The sequence below is a fragment of the Gallus gallus genome, chromosome Z (genome assembly GCF_016699485.2).
Source record: "Gallus gallus isolate bGalGal1 chromosome Z, bGalGal1.mat.broiler.GRCg7b, whole genome shotgun sequence".
Classification (NCBI taxonomy): Eukaryota; Metazoa; Chordata; class Aves; order Galliformes; family Phasianidae; genus Gallus; species Gallus gallus.
The window spans coordinates 48,709,069-48,722,820 of record NC_052572.1 but is presented as its reverse complement, the minus strand read 5'-3'; the positions used below and the strand labels follow the sequence as shown (position 1 = coordinate 48,722,820).

The following is a 13,752-nucleotide window of genomic DNA, read 5'->3' as shown; positions in this document are numbered from 1 at the left end:
CGGGGTGGCAGACCTGGGGCCGCTCCCCGCCGCCCCCCTCCCCGTCCCCGTCCCCGCGTACCTGGGGTTGGTGCTGTTCCAGTAGACGGCGTAGCGGTCGGCCACCGCCTTGGCGCCGGGCTCCTGCCCGCGCACGCACACCCACAGCGCCGCGACCGCCAGCAGCAGCATCTCCACGTGCGGCATCGCGGGGAGACGGATGCGGAAAAATTGGGAAGAGGTGGGGGGGGGGGGGGTGTATAGGGGGGGAGGTAAAAAAAAAAAATAAAAATAAAAAAGGCAGAAGTAAAAAAAATAATAATAATAAAGAAAAAGGAGGGTAGGAGGAACCGAGCCTTCTCGGGGCGCGCGAGGGAGCGGGAGGGGATAACCGCGAGCAGTGGGCTCCGCGCCGCGCCGCAGCGAGCGAGGCGCTTGCGGCCGCAGCAGCCGGCGGGGAGGCGCGGCCGCGGCGCTCAGCGGGGCTCAGCCCGGCAGCGGGCGGCGCGCATTCACCGGGCGTCCCGCGCGGAGCCCCCGGCACGGCATGCACCGGGCACCGCGGGGTGGGGGCGGCGCGGAGCGGGGCGCGGAGCGAGGTCCTCCCGCGAGCCGAGGGGTCCCGGCGCGGTGCGAGCGGCCGGCGGCGGGGAGAGCGGCGAGGAGCGGCGGTGCGTCTCAGCAGAAAGTTTGTGCCTTCCTTCCCCGCTCGAAGGCCAAACAAACAATGAGAAAAAAATAAAATAAAATAAAAAGAAGGGGGGGAGAAAAAAGGGGGGAGGGGAGGGGGGAAGGGAGCAAAACCCCTGAGGAGTTTGTTCGCCGCGCTGATGGAGTTGGGGAGCCTGTTCTGCAGCACAGTGTCTTGAAGGAGACTTTGTGGAGTGGTTTTCTCGTCCTTCCTGTTCCTGGGCGGTGGATGCACCAAGGGCTGAGCAACAGCAAAGGCGGAAAAAAAAAAAAAAAAAAAAGGAAAAGAAAAAAAAAAAAAGGAATGAAAAAAACAAGGGGAGGGAAACGGGGAAGGAAAAAAAAAAAAAGAAAGAAAGAAAAGCGCGGCCAATCCAAGAAATATTGCGGCGTGGAAACCAAGGAGATGGAAATAAAAACTGTTTTATGAGAGGGCGTGGAAAAAAGCGAAGCCCCGGAGAAGTGCAGCACCAGGGCCGGGCCGGGCGCTCCGGCGCGGGGGCTCCGGCTGCCGCCTCCCGGAGCGCAGCGGCGATAGCGCAGGGTCCGGTCCCGGGAACATCAACTTCTGCGGAAGGACGGCACCGCGTGCGGCGCGGGGGAGAGAGAGGCGCCCGCCCCTCCGATGATTACATACGGAGATCGGGGAAAAAACGCGGCTCCGCGCGGTCCTGCCCAAAGCTCAGCCGCTGCCCGATCCCCTCCGAAGCAGCAGCGGCAGCAGCAAGGAGAAACGCACCGCGCCAGCAGGCAAATAAATAAACTTGAATGCAGCGGCAGGCAGGGAGGGATCGCGGAGAGCGACGAGGATTGGAGGGGCAAAAGTCAGTTTGGGGGAAAAAAAAAAAAAAAAGAAAAAAAATTGCTTTATGGGAGGGAAAGAAAAAAAAAAAAAAGCCCTTCTTGCAGCCACGCCCCCTCGCCAGGGCCGGTCCCTCCGCTGCGTGCGGACCCGGCGGCGGCGGCGGCCCGGGGAGCGGCGGCGCGGCGCGGGGCTGCGGGAACGCGCGCGTGCGTGCGGCGGGGGCGCGCCCCGTGCGTGCGTGCCCGCGCGTGCCCGAGGCGCGGGGCGGTCCGGGCGCTGCGTGCGGCGCGGTGCGGTGCGGCGGGGCGGGGCGGGGCGCACCGCGCTGTTTGCTTACGGATCGATTTTCTTTTTCTTTTGGTTTTTTTTTTCTTTTTTTTTTTTTCTTTTCCCTGTTTTTGCACCCCTAGGCCATTGGCTCGCAGCTCGAGCTGGAGGGAGGCGGCGCCGTGGGGCTCTTCCTCCCCTGGGCCCCACCCTCCAAAACCTGGCTGATGGAATTACCGGCGCGGCGGAGCGCTGCCCGGCAGTCCTTCGCCAGCAGGGCTCTACGGCAGGGCGCAGCGCCCGCGGGCACGGCACGGCACGGCACGGCACAAAGCTCCCGCCCTGCTGCTGCTGCTGCTGCTGCTGCTGCTGCTGCTGGGGGAGGCCCCCGCCGCCCCGGGGCAGGTGAGCGGCTCCGCAGGGCGGGGCCTCGCGGAGGGGTGGGGCTTCGCCCCGGGCCCCGCCGGCGTTGCCGCGGTGACGGCGGCCGCGCGGCGCCCCTCGTGCCGGAGCCTTTAGGAAGCGCCCTGACGCCCCCCAGCGGCGGGCGGCGGTGCTGCGGGGCGAGGCGGAGCCGGGCCGGGCGCCGCCCCCCTGAGGCAGGGTCGCGCCACTTGGTTCTTGGTTTGTTTTGTGAAATTATATTTCTTCTCGGGATTTTTCTCAACGTGCAAAGATTAATCCTCACAACCCGGTCTCGGCGGCATTTTCCCAGCGCAGGGGTCCTTTGCCCTCCCTTCAGAATTAGCCAGGGGAAAGGACGCAGACTGAAGTTGAGAAGAAATAGCTCAATTCCTTCACTTGTATCTCTTCTCGCTTTAGCGGAGGATGTGTGCCACTTTCAAATCCTTCCTTTGCGAGGCCCAAAGGTCTGTGTGAGCCTTGTCTCCCCGCGGTTGTCCCGGCCGGCTCACTGCGCTCAGGGCCGCAGCCGCCGGCTCTGCCCGCAGCAACGAGCCGCAAGCATCTCCCTTACTTTGTCATTACAAACAGCCAACGTCCCTGCTTCCTCTTGCACGTTTCACTAATGTCCGTGAATAGGAATGGGCACACACAACAGAGGCACAGGAATCACTGCTACTAAGGGGGTTTGGGGGGGGGGGAGTGCAACAAGCTTTTTTTCCCTTTTCCCCCGAAGAAAAGTTTTCAGCTATGTTTGTTGGGGGAGGTTAACATCTTTTTTTTCTCTTTGTCTGTATGCCTTGTGAGGAATATTGCAGAATATGCGATGTTCCTGCTGTTCCTGGGCACTTTGGTTGTTGCACGCATACAGGTGTGTGAAAAGCTATCCATAACTAAGGAAGGAAAGGAAGGAAAAGAAGGATGAAAAGGAAGGCAGGAAGGAAGGCAGGAAGGCAGGAAGGAAGGAAGGAAGGAAGGAAGGAAAGAAAGAAGGAAGGAAGGAAGGAATGAAGGAAGGAAGGAAGGAAAGAAAGAAAGAAAGAAGGAAGGAAAGGTTATGACAGGAAAATATCTTTTTTCGGGGTTTTTGTGGTGGTTGTTGTTTCCTGCTTTGCTTAGCAGGCAAGCTGTGTGTGGCTGTGTCTTATCGGTTCATGGACAGTACAAACACATAAATCCTTTCGACAAAAGTAAGAGGGAGATTAATTCTGCATTGAAATGGGTAATACTTTAATGAGCAGAAGATGGCCTTTTTTTCCCACCAGGACCCATCTCACAGACACACCAAATGCCCCATGCTCACAGCTCCCAGTCCACTCTTTGCTTTTGCTTTCACACGATTAAACAATTACTGATTCCATAGTTATAAAATGCTTCTGTATGCCAATACCCTCTGCTTTAGCCTTCGTTCAGCAGAAGCATAAAGATAGATGACAAATGATTTGACATCAAACTGTTTTGACTGCAGTATTTAGGGGGGGAAAAAATGGTATATAGGCACTGCAAGGGTCTGCAGCTGCCTCTGACAAGCTGCTGTAGCAGCTTCTGGATCTCCAGCTTCACAGCGCTAATCGGTATTTAACAGACACTTTACAGCATGTACTTGCTTGATAGTTGCTTAGATTTTCAGTGTATTGGATATACTGTGCCGCGGTTGCTACGTTGATTGATCACGTCCCTAAAAATAATTAAACCAAGCACAGCTCCAGGCATTGTCTCAGGGAGAAGTGATAAATCTGTAGATTTTCTTTTCGTACTGATTTCCTTTAAAAATATACATAGTGTTTCTGTCATTATTCAGCAATACTTACTGTCTTAAATAGATACAAATGACTCCGGGGAAGAAGCTCATCTGCATTACTCATGTAAGTAGTATCGTTAAAGTAATTTGTTTTGCTGATTTCACAAGCTCCATTCAGCACCTATGAGAAAGAAAATAGCACAGACATTTCTACACTGTTTGTTTTTCAGAAATTTGAGTAGAGCTTCAGAAATAGCAGTAGCAGATCCCAGTCCTGCTCCCTGTGAGGTTAAAACTCCACTGACTTTTACACCGGCGATTACAGAAATAAGAATAATACAGAAATAAGATAAGTTTTCCCTTACCTTAAAAAAAAAAAAAGAGAGAGAGGGAGGGAGAGAGAGGTTAAGTGAAGAACTTTCTGAAGACATGGGTGCAGACTGCAAATAATTTCAATTGCAAATTGCTTTTTTTTTTTTTTTGTCTTTGTTTTATAAAAGCATTAATTTTTAAATTGTGTAATTCCATTCAGTACAATTTGGGGGGGGGGGGGGGGGGGGGAAGATGAGCGGGACATTACATGCATAATTCTACATTTAGTCTCTGTTTAAAAATCATCTTGATATTTTGTATTAAATCTGCCACACAAAACTGCATCTTCTCCATTTATCTGTTACGTGTGTTTTTCGTTGCCTAAAAATATCAGCCTTCCTTGCCTTTTTAATTGCTTTCTGATCCCATAAATCTGTTCCTAAAGCAGCCTTAGCTTAGAAGCAATCTCAGCTTCATGTTCTGCACATTAGTAACTGAAGAGAATAGTTAGCCATTATAAATTCTCTCATCTTTTACAATAATTCCCGATACTGTAAGTTGTCAAAAACTTATATGGAACAAAATCTCAAACTAGTTTCCATATGAGAGAAGGAGGTTTCAAAGGCATAAATAGTACTTTTAGAGAGACTCGCTGAGTTCTTTCTAGAGAAATGTTTTAATTACCTGATTGCGGTGGACAAACATTCTTAAGTCAGGTGTGAGGTTTCTGTCTAGGTGATATCTCTGACTTAAAAATATGTTTTTTTTCTCAGATCTATTTGCTTGTGAGAGACTGAGTGTACTGCATACACTTTATTATTATTAATTTATTCATCTATTTTCTGAGAGTAATAAATAATCCTTCAGAAGAGAGCAGAGCGAAATGGCTGCAGAATGACCTGACCCAGTACTTGCATTTGTCAGTATGTTCTGCTGGCCAGAAGAGGGGTATTAAATGAAGATCCTTGGTTTTCTTCTATTAAGCTATCTGGCAACTCCCTTACTTTGCTAACACTCATTTCCCACTTTATCAACCAGAGATAACATATATGCCTGCTTTACTGTATTAAGGGTCCAAGACTTTATTTCAGATATTCAGAGGAGTAACACTGAGATCTTTGTCTTTATTGAAGAAGGAAGAAAAAGAAAGAAAGAAAGAGAGAAAGAGAGAAAGAGAGAAAGAGAGAAAGAGAGAAAGAAAGAGAGAAAGAAAGAGAGAAAGAAAGAAAGAAAGAAAGAAAGAAAGAAAGAAAGAAAGAAAGAAAGAAAGAAAGAAAGAAAGAAAGAAAGAAAGAAGAAAGAAAGAAAGAAAGAAAGAAAGAAAGAAAGAAAGAGAAAAGGAAAGAAGGAAAGAAAGAGAAAAGGAAAGAAGGAAAGAAAGCAAAGGAAAGAAGGAAAGAAAGAGGGAGAGAGAGAGAAAGAAAGAAAGAGAGAAAGAAAGAAAGAAAGAGAGAGAGAGGAAGGAAGGAAGGAAGGAGGGAGGGAAGGGGGGAGGGGGGGAAGACTAACACAAAATATATAAATTATAGGCAACTTTTGGGGGAACGTTGTCCAAAGACATTTTCAGGATTCTTAGTGCATTCAGAAAACCATATGTATTTCTTTAAGTAGATGGTTCTTAAGAATTTATTATTGTTTTTAATGAAAATTATCTACAATTACCAACCTTGTTTTCATTTCAAGGTGTCGGCTAAATCCTGCTTGTTTCCCTGAACAGTCAAAAGAGCTCAGCTCACAAATTAGGCAAGAGCCTATATCAATTCCAATACCAGTGTGAAAACTTTAAAAGTGTAATGAGGGAAAATATGAGGAGAAAGCAGAACATTTCCTGGCTTCATATTGATATCTTATGTTTTTTTTGTTTCTTTGTTTGTTTTTGTTTTCTTATGTTTGAGCTAAATGAATTACAAGAGCAGAAGTTTTCAAAAGTGGAAGAATGGTACTTAGAAACAGTGTAAGAATCTACTTTGAAGTTTACATGCAATGTTCCTTTCATGTATATAGCTGTTAACTTGGCTGCAGTGTGTTACCACTCAAGTTTGTATTTGCCTATACAAGTGCTTTTTTTCCTGTTTGTGAGATATCCAATTATGAGGAATTATGTTGTTGACATACTTTCAAGGGCTCCAAATTCCTATCTATATGAAGTTGAAATATTTTGAGAGCTGTTATTTTGAAAGTCCACATGAAGGGTTTTATTGCTGCCAGTGAAGATTCTCTGTACAGTTTTGGGCTTTACAAAAATTAAAGCCCATTATACTGGTTTGTCGTTAGCATCAAGTCGATAAGAATAACTGAAATAGCACAACGATGACACCAAAGCAGGAGAGTGCATGGATATAATCTACAGTTTCCATTTTTGCCATTCATTCAAGCTCTTCCACAGTGTCCAAATTAAAAAAACAAAAACCGTTAAATAAAAGATCTTTTTAATGGTCGTTTGAAAGCTATTGCTCATTCTGAAACTCCTACAGAGCCGGTATCTTAAAACAACTTGAATTTTGGTATTACCTCTGTAGACTCAAGTATTTGCAAGGCGCAATAAATATTATGTAGATGATGCAAAACCAAAGTGTAAGTTGAGAAAAACAAATGGATTCAGCAAACATTATGAATACAGTTATCCCAAAGATTCCTGCCCACTCCTACAAAAAGCTCGGTATTGAACTATACACGTTATGCAGATTATGTTACATCAGCAGGTTCTCATTTCAGCATCTGTGCGTTCCAGTGATGGCATGGCAGGAATGAAACCAGCTAAGGTAAATAATAATCCTGTTTAACCTCGTGATATTTGTATGTGATATTTTGTGATATTTGCTGTTGAAACGCACATGCCGAGACCTCGTTTTTCGAGCATCCACATGATGGAAGTTAGTTTTTCAGATGCTTTCTGTACACTGAGTGACTGCAGCTGCATACTCTAGAACAGCAGTGTTTGCTTAAAAGCCCTGCTTTCAAGCAGGCTTTTCAAAACAGAAGGTTGTTTAAAACCAGGCGAACACTAAGGAACAATAACAACAACAAAAGGTAACCAGAAAAACAAGGTAAAACTAAAATACTGAATTCAAAATAATATATGACAAGAATTAGGTGTTTTCAGGTGCTTGCGGTTCTTCTTGCAGTAACACATTGATCAGCAGTACCTTGCTAAAGGGCATGCTGTCTTTTGTCTGTTGCTTGTTGTGTGGGAAGGACGGCTAGCTGTTTCTTTTTCCATCTGTGTTCAGATAAGTGGAGAAAAACAAGCAGTAGAAGATCACGGCAGGGATGGACTGCTGTCATCATTTGGAAACTCTGTACTTGACTGCCTCTGAGCCCACTGCGGTATACAAGATTATTAATTTTGATTATCAGTAACACATATTATGAGAGTAAAATAAAAAATAAAAAAATCCCAAGATAACCTTTAACACTTCTTAGAATTTAATCAACATTCCGGATCCAATTTAAGTCTGCAAAACTGCAATGATTATTCTTGTTGCTCATTTCGCATATGAATCATAAACCATCAAATCATAAACAGTTCCTATCTGTTGAAAAAACCCTGTGCTTGCTTGTGCGTATCTTCCAGTGCATAGCAAAGTCTTAGGCTTTGACATCAATCCCTCCTCATACAGCACCACCTGTCAACTAACATTACTCACATTAGTGAAAATGAATCAACAGGAGAAAAAAAGAAAACCAAAGAGCTGCAAAGTAGGTTATTAGAGATCATGCTGCAACTCTACTCTCTTCGCCCTGTTACATAGTACAAGGCGCAGAGTTTATGGTCTAAAGACAGCTCTCAGAAGCTTGTATGCAAAGCTAGCTAAATAGCGTAAGTTAGTCCTTCCATCTGGAAAACAAAAGAGCTCCTTTGCTAATGCAGGATTTGTGTGCATTACTGTTAGGGAGCCATTTGCTGAGGAGTGCTTCCTTCTGCAGAAGCAAGGGTGAGTTCTTGTGTGCCACGGACAGCTCATGCCTGATGTGAGTAGCTGTCTTCAAGAGGCTGTCAGCATGGCTTGAAGGCCACCTCTGTGCACACTGTCTGCAGCTCCTCACCAGTGCTTATTCGCTTTGCAGGTAAAACTGGTTCTGCAGCAATGGAACAGAGTTCCTCATGTGGTGAAGAAAACCTTTGAAAAGTGGTTAAAAGAACAACAGAAACAGTGCTGATATGTTAATTACAATTTATTAGCAAGCAGATTCTGGAGACGTCTGTGAAAGTCTTCATCTGTGAAAGTCTAAGCTGGATGAGAAAAATCTTAGAGGCTTCAGTGATGAAACACTGAAGACGTTTACTTTAGGCGATGTGAAAGACAATTGCAGTATCTTCTGTTATTCTCTTTGTACTATAAGAGAATTCCTTGTGAAAAAACAATTCTTAGAATCACAAAACTAAGAGAATCACAGAATCGTAGAGGTTGGAAGGAACCTCTGGAGATCATCTAGTCCAAGCACCTACTAAAGCAGGTTCGGTAGAGCAGGTCGCAGTCCCCTAGAGCAGTTTGCAATCCATTCTTCCGTTTAAAAATACATTTCAACACAACTTGCAGAGTAAAGTTTCAAGAGTGAGCCGTGTTTAAATAAACAGCAGGACAAGTAAGATCTCACACTTATGGCCAGGTTCCTGCCATTTGCAGTCCAATGTTTGTGCCAATTTCAATACACAATAGAAAGAGAATAGTCATCAAAGACATTTCAGAAGACAACTAAGCCACAGCTTTCAAGAGACAGGCATGAAAGATGGGAGGAAGAGAACATTTTCTTTATTACTGAGTCAGTTATGTCTACTAGCATATCATTTCTGCTGCAGATTTCTTAGGCAGCCTTCTCCTTTGCATCCAGTATACTGAGTTTGGCTGACTCTTGAATTCCAATAGATTAGACTCAGCCAAACAAGAACATAGCAGGATTAGCTGCCCTGTGTGATCTATGCCAACAAAACAGACGTCAGCTTGACAAATGCCAGCCTGATAATGGCCATGGAAAGTCAGATGCAGAAAAGGAATAAGGCTTAAATTTTTTAAGGCTGCTTCACAAGACTTTGATTGTTGTCTCATCATCAGAGAAACTGCTGTGGATGCAGTAGAGAATGAATTTATAAAAACATTGGAGAAATTTGAATGACATCGTCTGCTTTGTGCCCATTCTAAGTGAATATTATTCTCCTTGTCATCAGCCACTCCACAGTCTCACAAAGCATTGTAACAGTAAAGAAAAAAATAACTATGAGAGTTTTTTTTTTTTTTCCTAGATCTTAATCTCAAAATATATGAGGCCACACAGTTGACTCAAATAGAGAGAAAGTACTTCTTTTGGCACTCATAATCCTTCATTTCATTATGAATTTTTAATGTGTTCCATCTCAACTTAGCTTTTGCACAGATATTGCACTACTTAATGTAAATTGTTCATGAAAATATTACTTTTCAAAATTGAAGTCACAGAAATCTTACATAGTTAAGAAATGAATTTCACATCTTTTTGTCTATCACTTGCTTTTACTGTCCTTCACCTTGGACTTCTGCCTTATGCACCTCAAAGACATGCATCTTATATTTGACAGTGGAAAGGTGTTCTCAGAATTAATTACATCAAACTCTCATTTCAAAGTGAAGAAATCTGAGAAGATGCTGCAATCCAGCTAACAGATGGCTGAAGAACCATTCTGAAATGTAAGACTATCTTACAGTTGTAGAGGGGAAATGCCAAAGTCAAGAACTGAGTAATTACTAATAAATCATAGAAGGGTAGAAATAAGATCATGAGAAGTATTCATAACCAGATTTCTTAATGAGAAGGGATTACTAACATCTCACAAAATCCACTGTGCTTTCCTTATGTTAGCATTTTTGCATAAACAAAAGAAAGCAAACTGTAACTGTTCAATACTTCTGAAATCCTTTGTTGGCAGGCATATGGCAGAATCAGAGTGGAAAATCATGTTCCTGTAAAGGCTGCAGATGAAATCAACGAACTTGCTATCACTTATGACAGTAAAAAGATTTTCCTTTTGAGTGACAACTGGTGTTATCTGCTGTGATAACATTGCTACATCTCCTCTAAGCAAAGAAATAAGAATAAGAATTAATTTTGTATAACTGTTAAACCTTGCTTCAGAGGAGAACAAAAAAAGAAAAGAAGAAAAAGAGCAAGCAAGCAAACTGACAAATCCAGAACATGAAACTGGGTATCTGAATTCAACAATCACAGTCATTTTTTAGTACTAAGTTACCCAAGATTTGACCAGTTTGCTATTCCTTTTACATGTATTAGAACATGGTTCTATCTGAATTTTATCAGAAGAAATTTGGCACATAATTTATCACTGTATCTTACCAAATAACCAGTTCTTAAGGTTAACTTCTGCATTTGCCTATACAGCCTAATGAACAACGTTTGTTGTTTTGGATATTCTTTATTTCAACACAGTGCACAACAAGCATTGTGGTGGCTGTATGGCAGCATGGTTAAACTTTCTGCTCCTAGGAGGCATCAAGTGAGGCTTCCACATGCTGAGCATCTACCTCTTTTCTCACTAACCTTCAGAGCAGTTAAGGATGAGTAGAGTTTTACAGCACCAAATGCAGTGAGATTTGGCCTGGAGCAAGTACATCTTCCATGAGTTCCACTAAAAGAAAATGAATGTATTGTTAGAAAACATTACTGATTGAGCCCAGAATCCACGCAAATCATCAGAGGAACAGCTTGCAAGTCACTTTTGAGAAACATAGCAGCAAATGCTTAGCACAGTATTATGCAGACCTACTGTAGCAAGGTTTCTCTATGGCTTGTACCTGCAAGATAGTGCTCTGCTGCATGGGTATTAGAACTTAACAGATTTTTGTGTCACTTTGCAAATTTAAATATATGATTGAAATGAAATCAAGATTAATAACATGTATGATAAATTGCTGTTAATATATGGAAATTTTATGTGAAAAAATTAAAGAATATTCAACTGAGTTAAAATTTTACCTGCAAACTCACATTTGCCAACAAAAATAGTGTGGGCTGTAGGTCATGTAGTACAATTGTTTAATGTAACTGGGCAAAACAGCAAAGGATATCATTATACTACAGTAAATAACCCTGTGGTATACAGCCTGATATGACTCTCCATATTGGTAGGCTAAATATGGAAATCCAAAGTCTTTTTGCAATAAAGTCCCTCTTTCATATATATATCTATATATCTGTAAGAAAGCTTTTATTTTTTTTCTCTGAAAATCCTGAAAGGTTAATCGTGGTTTAAAATAAGTAACTCTCAATTTTTCCTTTGTGGTCATCAATTCCACTTCTCCAAATAACCTCATAAAGACAATGGGACCAATGCCAAAACAAAAATTAAATGTTCGTGTGATCCCCAAGGGAAGACATACTTTAACTATGAAGTATTCTCACAAGAAACCTTGTAAACCTTACATGAAAGTGAATGATCTAAAGTTTGTGGAATTCACATTTGTTGCTCTGACAGAGCTGTTTATCAAAATAACAACAATTTTCAAAGAAAGAATAGCTAATTTGGGCTATATTGCTTTTCTGTAGGAAAGAACCTATAAATAATAAGTTCAGTAAGTTCTTGGTTTAGTTTGCAGTTGATCTAGTTTGTTATGCAGCAGTCAGTTAATCCCTTCAAAGTATCATCTATTCGTCAGCTCATTATTTTCTCTAAGCATAGATGGAATATATTAAAACTATTTGGAAGCATTTAAAAAGAAAAAAGCTTGGAATAGTACCCTGCATGTCAGCCCTTTTGAGAACAGAAGAAAAAAAACAACACAACAGATGCTTTGTTGTATTGTTTCCCAAGATACTTCTTCTGTCCTTTCCTTTTTTCCTCATCTACTGTATTTATCCGTGCTTCTTACCCTCATTTAAGGAACTGCACTTAAAAAGCAAGTCAAGTTACATTTGACAGCTATCGTTGCACTCATATTACCCTGATATTCTCTAGCTTCTCTTTGCTTTTGTTACTGATTTGTAAGAGCTGGCTGTAATTTGGTAGCATGCATTTAAAAGAAGTGGCAGTTTAACATCAAAAGATATAGAATCAGTAAAGGTCTCAGATTTGCACAAGGTTTCCACAAATACAATATGCTATTGTTTGTACTGCATATGCATAACAATTTTTGTAAATATTCAGCCTTGCTTGCCAGTAAGTTCTCAGTCATGTGTATGGGCCTAGACTGTTTTACAGTTCAAGTTTTTTATTCGGTCTGCTTAGAAAGATAGCAGCAAAAGTGCTCCTGGACTGCAAAGCAAACTGGATTTCACCCAGAGTGAGTAAGCAACCTAACAGCACTGAACAGTATATCTGCAATATATATCTAAATGGTTTAAAATCTTGGAATACTGTGCCATATTCCCTAACATAAATGTCTTTTATTTGCAGCTAACTGGGAAATATATATATATATATATGTATATATAGATATCTATATATAAAAACAGATCTTGAAACTTGCAATTTTCACTCCGAGTTATAGCAGAAAATTTTCTGATTTATTGCATATATACTGCAGGTATAAAAATAGATCTTGGTTAGTCAAGAACCATATAAGAGAATATATGGAAAATACAGCTGGTTGTAAACAAGGGAAGATATGTAAGGCTGAATATGAGCAGGAGTGAAATTATGTGTCATATTAGCAATTTCACTTGACATTATAAGCAAACAGGAGATAACTCAAGCAGGCACGGAAGTTATAATGATCTAGCTGCAATGAACTAGCTCACAGTTATTCAAGCCATGACACACAACAGGTCTGTACAGGTGGTTGTGTGGTAGGGTCAACATCAGTAGCTTCTGTCTCTGGAAAGCATTTTCTTATTGAACTCTTGTCTTTCTGACACCCACCGCTGCTAACCTGCTCCTAAGCATGGCTTACTGGCAGAGGTTGCCCAGAGAAGCTGTGGATATTCCATCCCTGGAGGTAATCAAGGATAGGGCCCTGGGCAGCCTGATCTAGTGGATGATAACCCTGCCCATGGAATGGAGGTGGAAATGGATGGACTTTAAGGCCCCTTCCAACTTAAACCATGGTATGATTCTGTGATTCTACATGTGACCTCACAGGGACAACAGTTTTCAAGTGTAGTGTTTAGTTACTCAATAACCTAAATATATTTCACAAAGGAAGAGGAAGAACAGTTCTAGCTTCCAATTTTCGCTGGGTGTTAGAGTCTCGTGGGCTCAGTACTTTCCTAGAAGCACCTGCTATCTTTCCATAGGTCTCATAGGTCCCTGGAGCTAGGGATGGCTGAGGGTTACTGATCACAGTGAGCTCAGCAGGCTGTCACTCACTCATACAGCATAGTGATGTTGTAGTGCTGAGGCCAAGGCCTCCATTCCCTTTTTGTAAGCTCTCCTCGGCAGTTCTGCAGTGAACAGGATGACTTGCCTAATGGCACCGTGGCTCCTGTAGGATCCATTCCATTAAGTAACCAGACTGAAATACTGCAACATTGCCTTCATTCTCCATGGGTGCCCAGAATACTTCTCTGCTAGGAACTGCACCAAAACCAAGCTGCTCAACTCAGGAAGCGTGCCACATGGAAAACACAG

The 13,752-nt window shown here is 42.8% G+C and overlaps 1 protein-coding gene across 2 annotated transcripts in view; it reads right to left on the bottom strand.

Moving 5' to 3' along the window:
- EFNA5 (ephrin A5) overlaps positions 1–1,400 on the bottom strand; it is a 207,558-nt gene extending 206,158 nt beyond the window's left edge. For both annotated transcript variants that reach the window (NM_205184.3, NM_001397572.1), the window contains exon 1: positions 62–1,400. In NM_205184.3, the coding sequence (NP_990515.2) occupies positions 62–186 (125 nt within the window). In that variant the 5' untranslated portion in view covers positions 187–1,400. The remainder of the gene's footprint in view (positions 1–61) is intronic.
- Between the last annotated feature and the right edge of the window lie 12,352 nt (positions 1,401–13,752).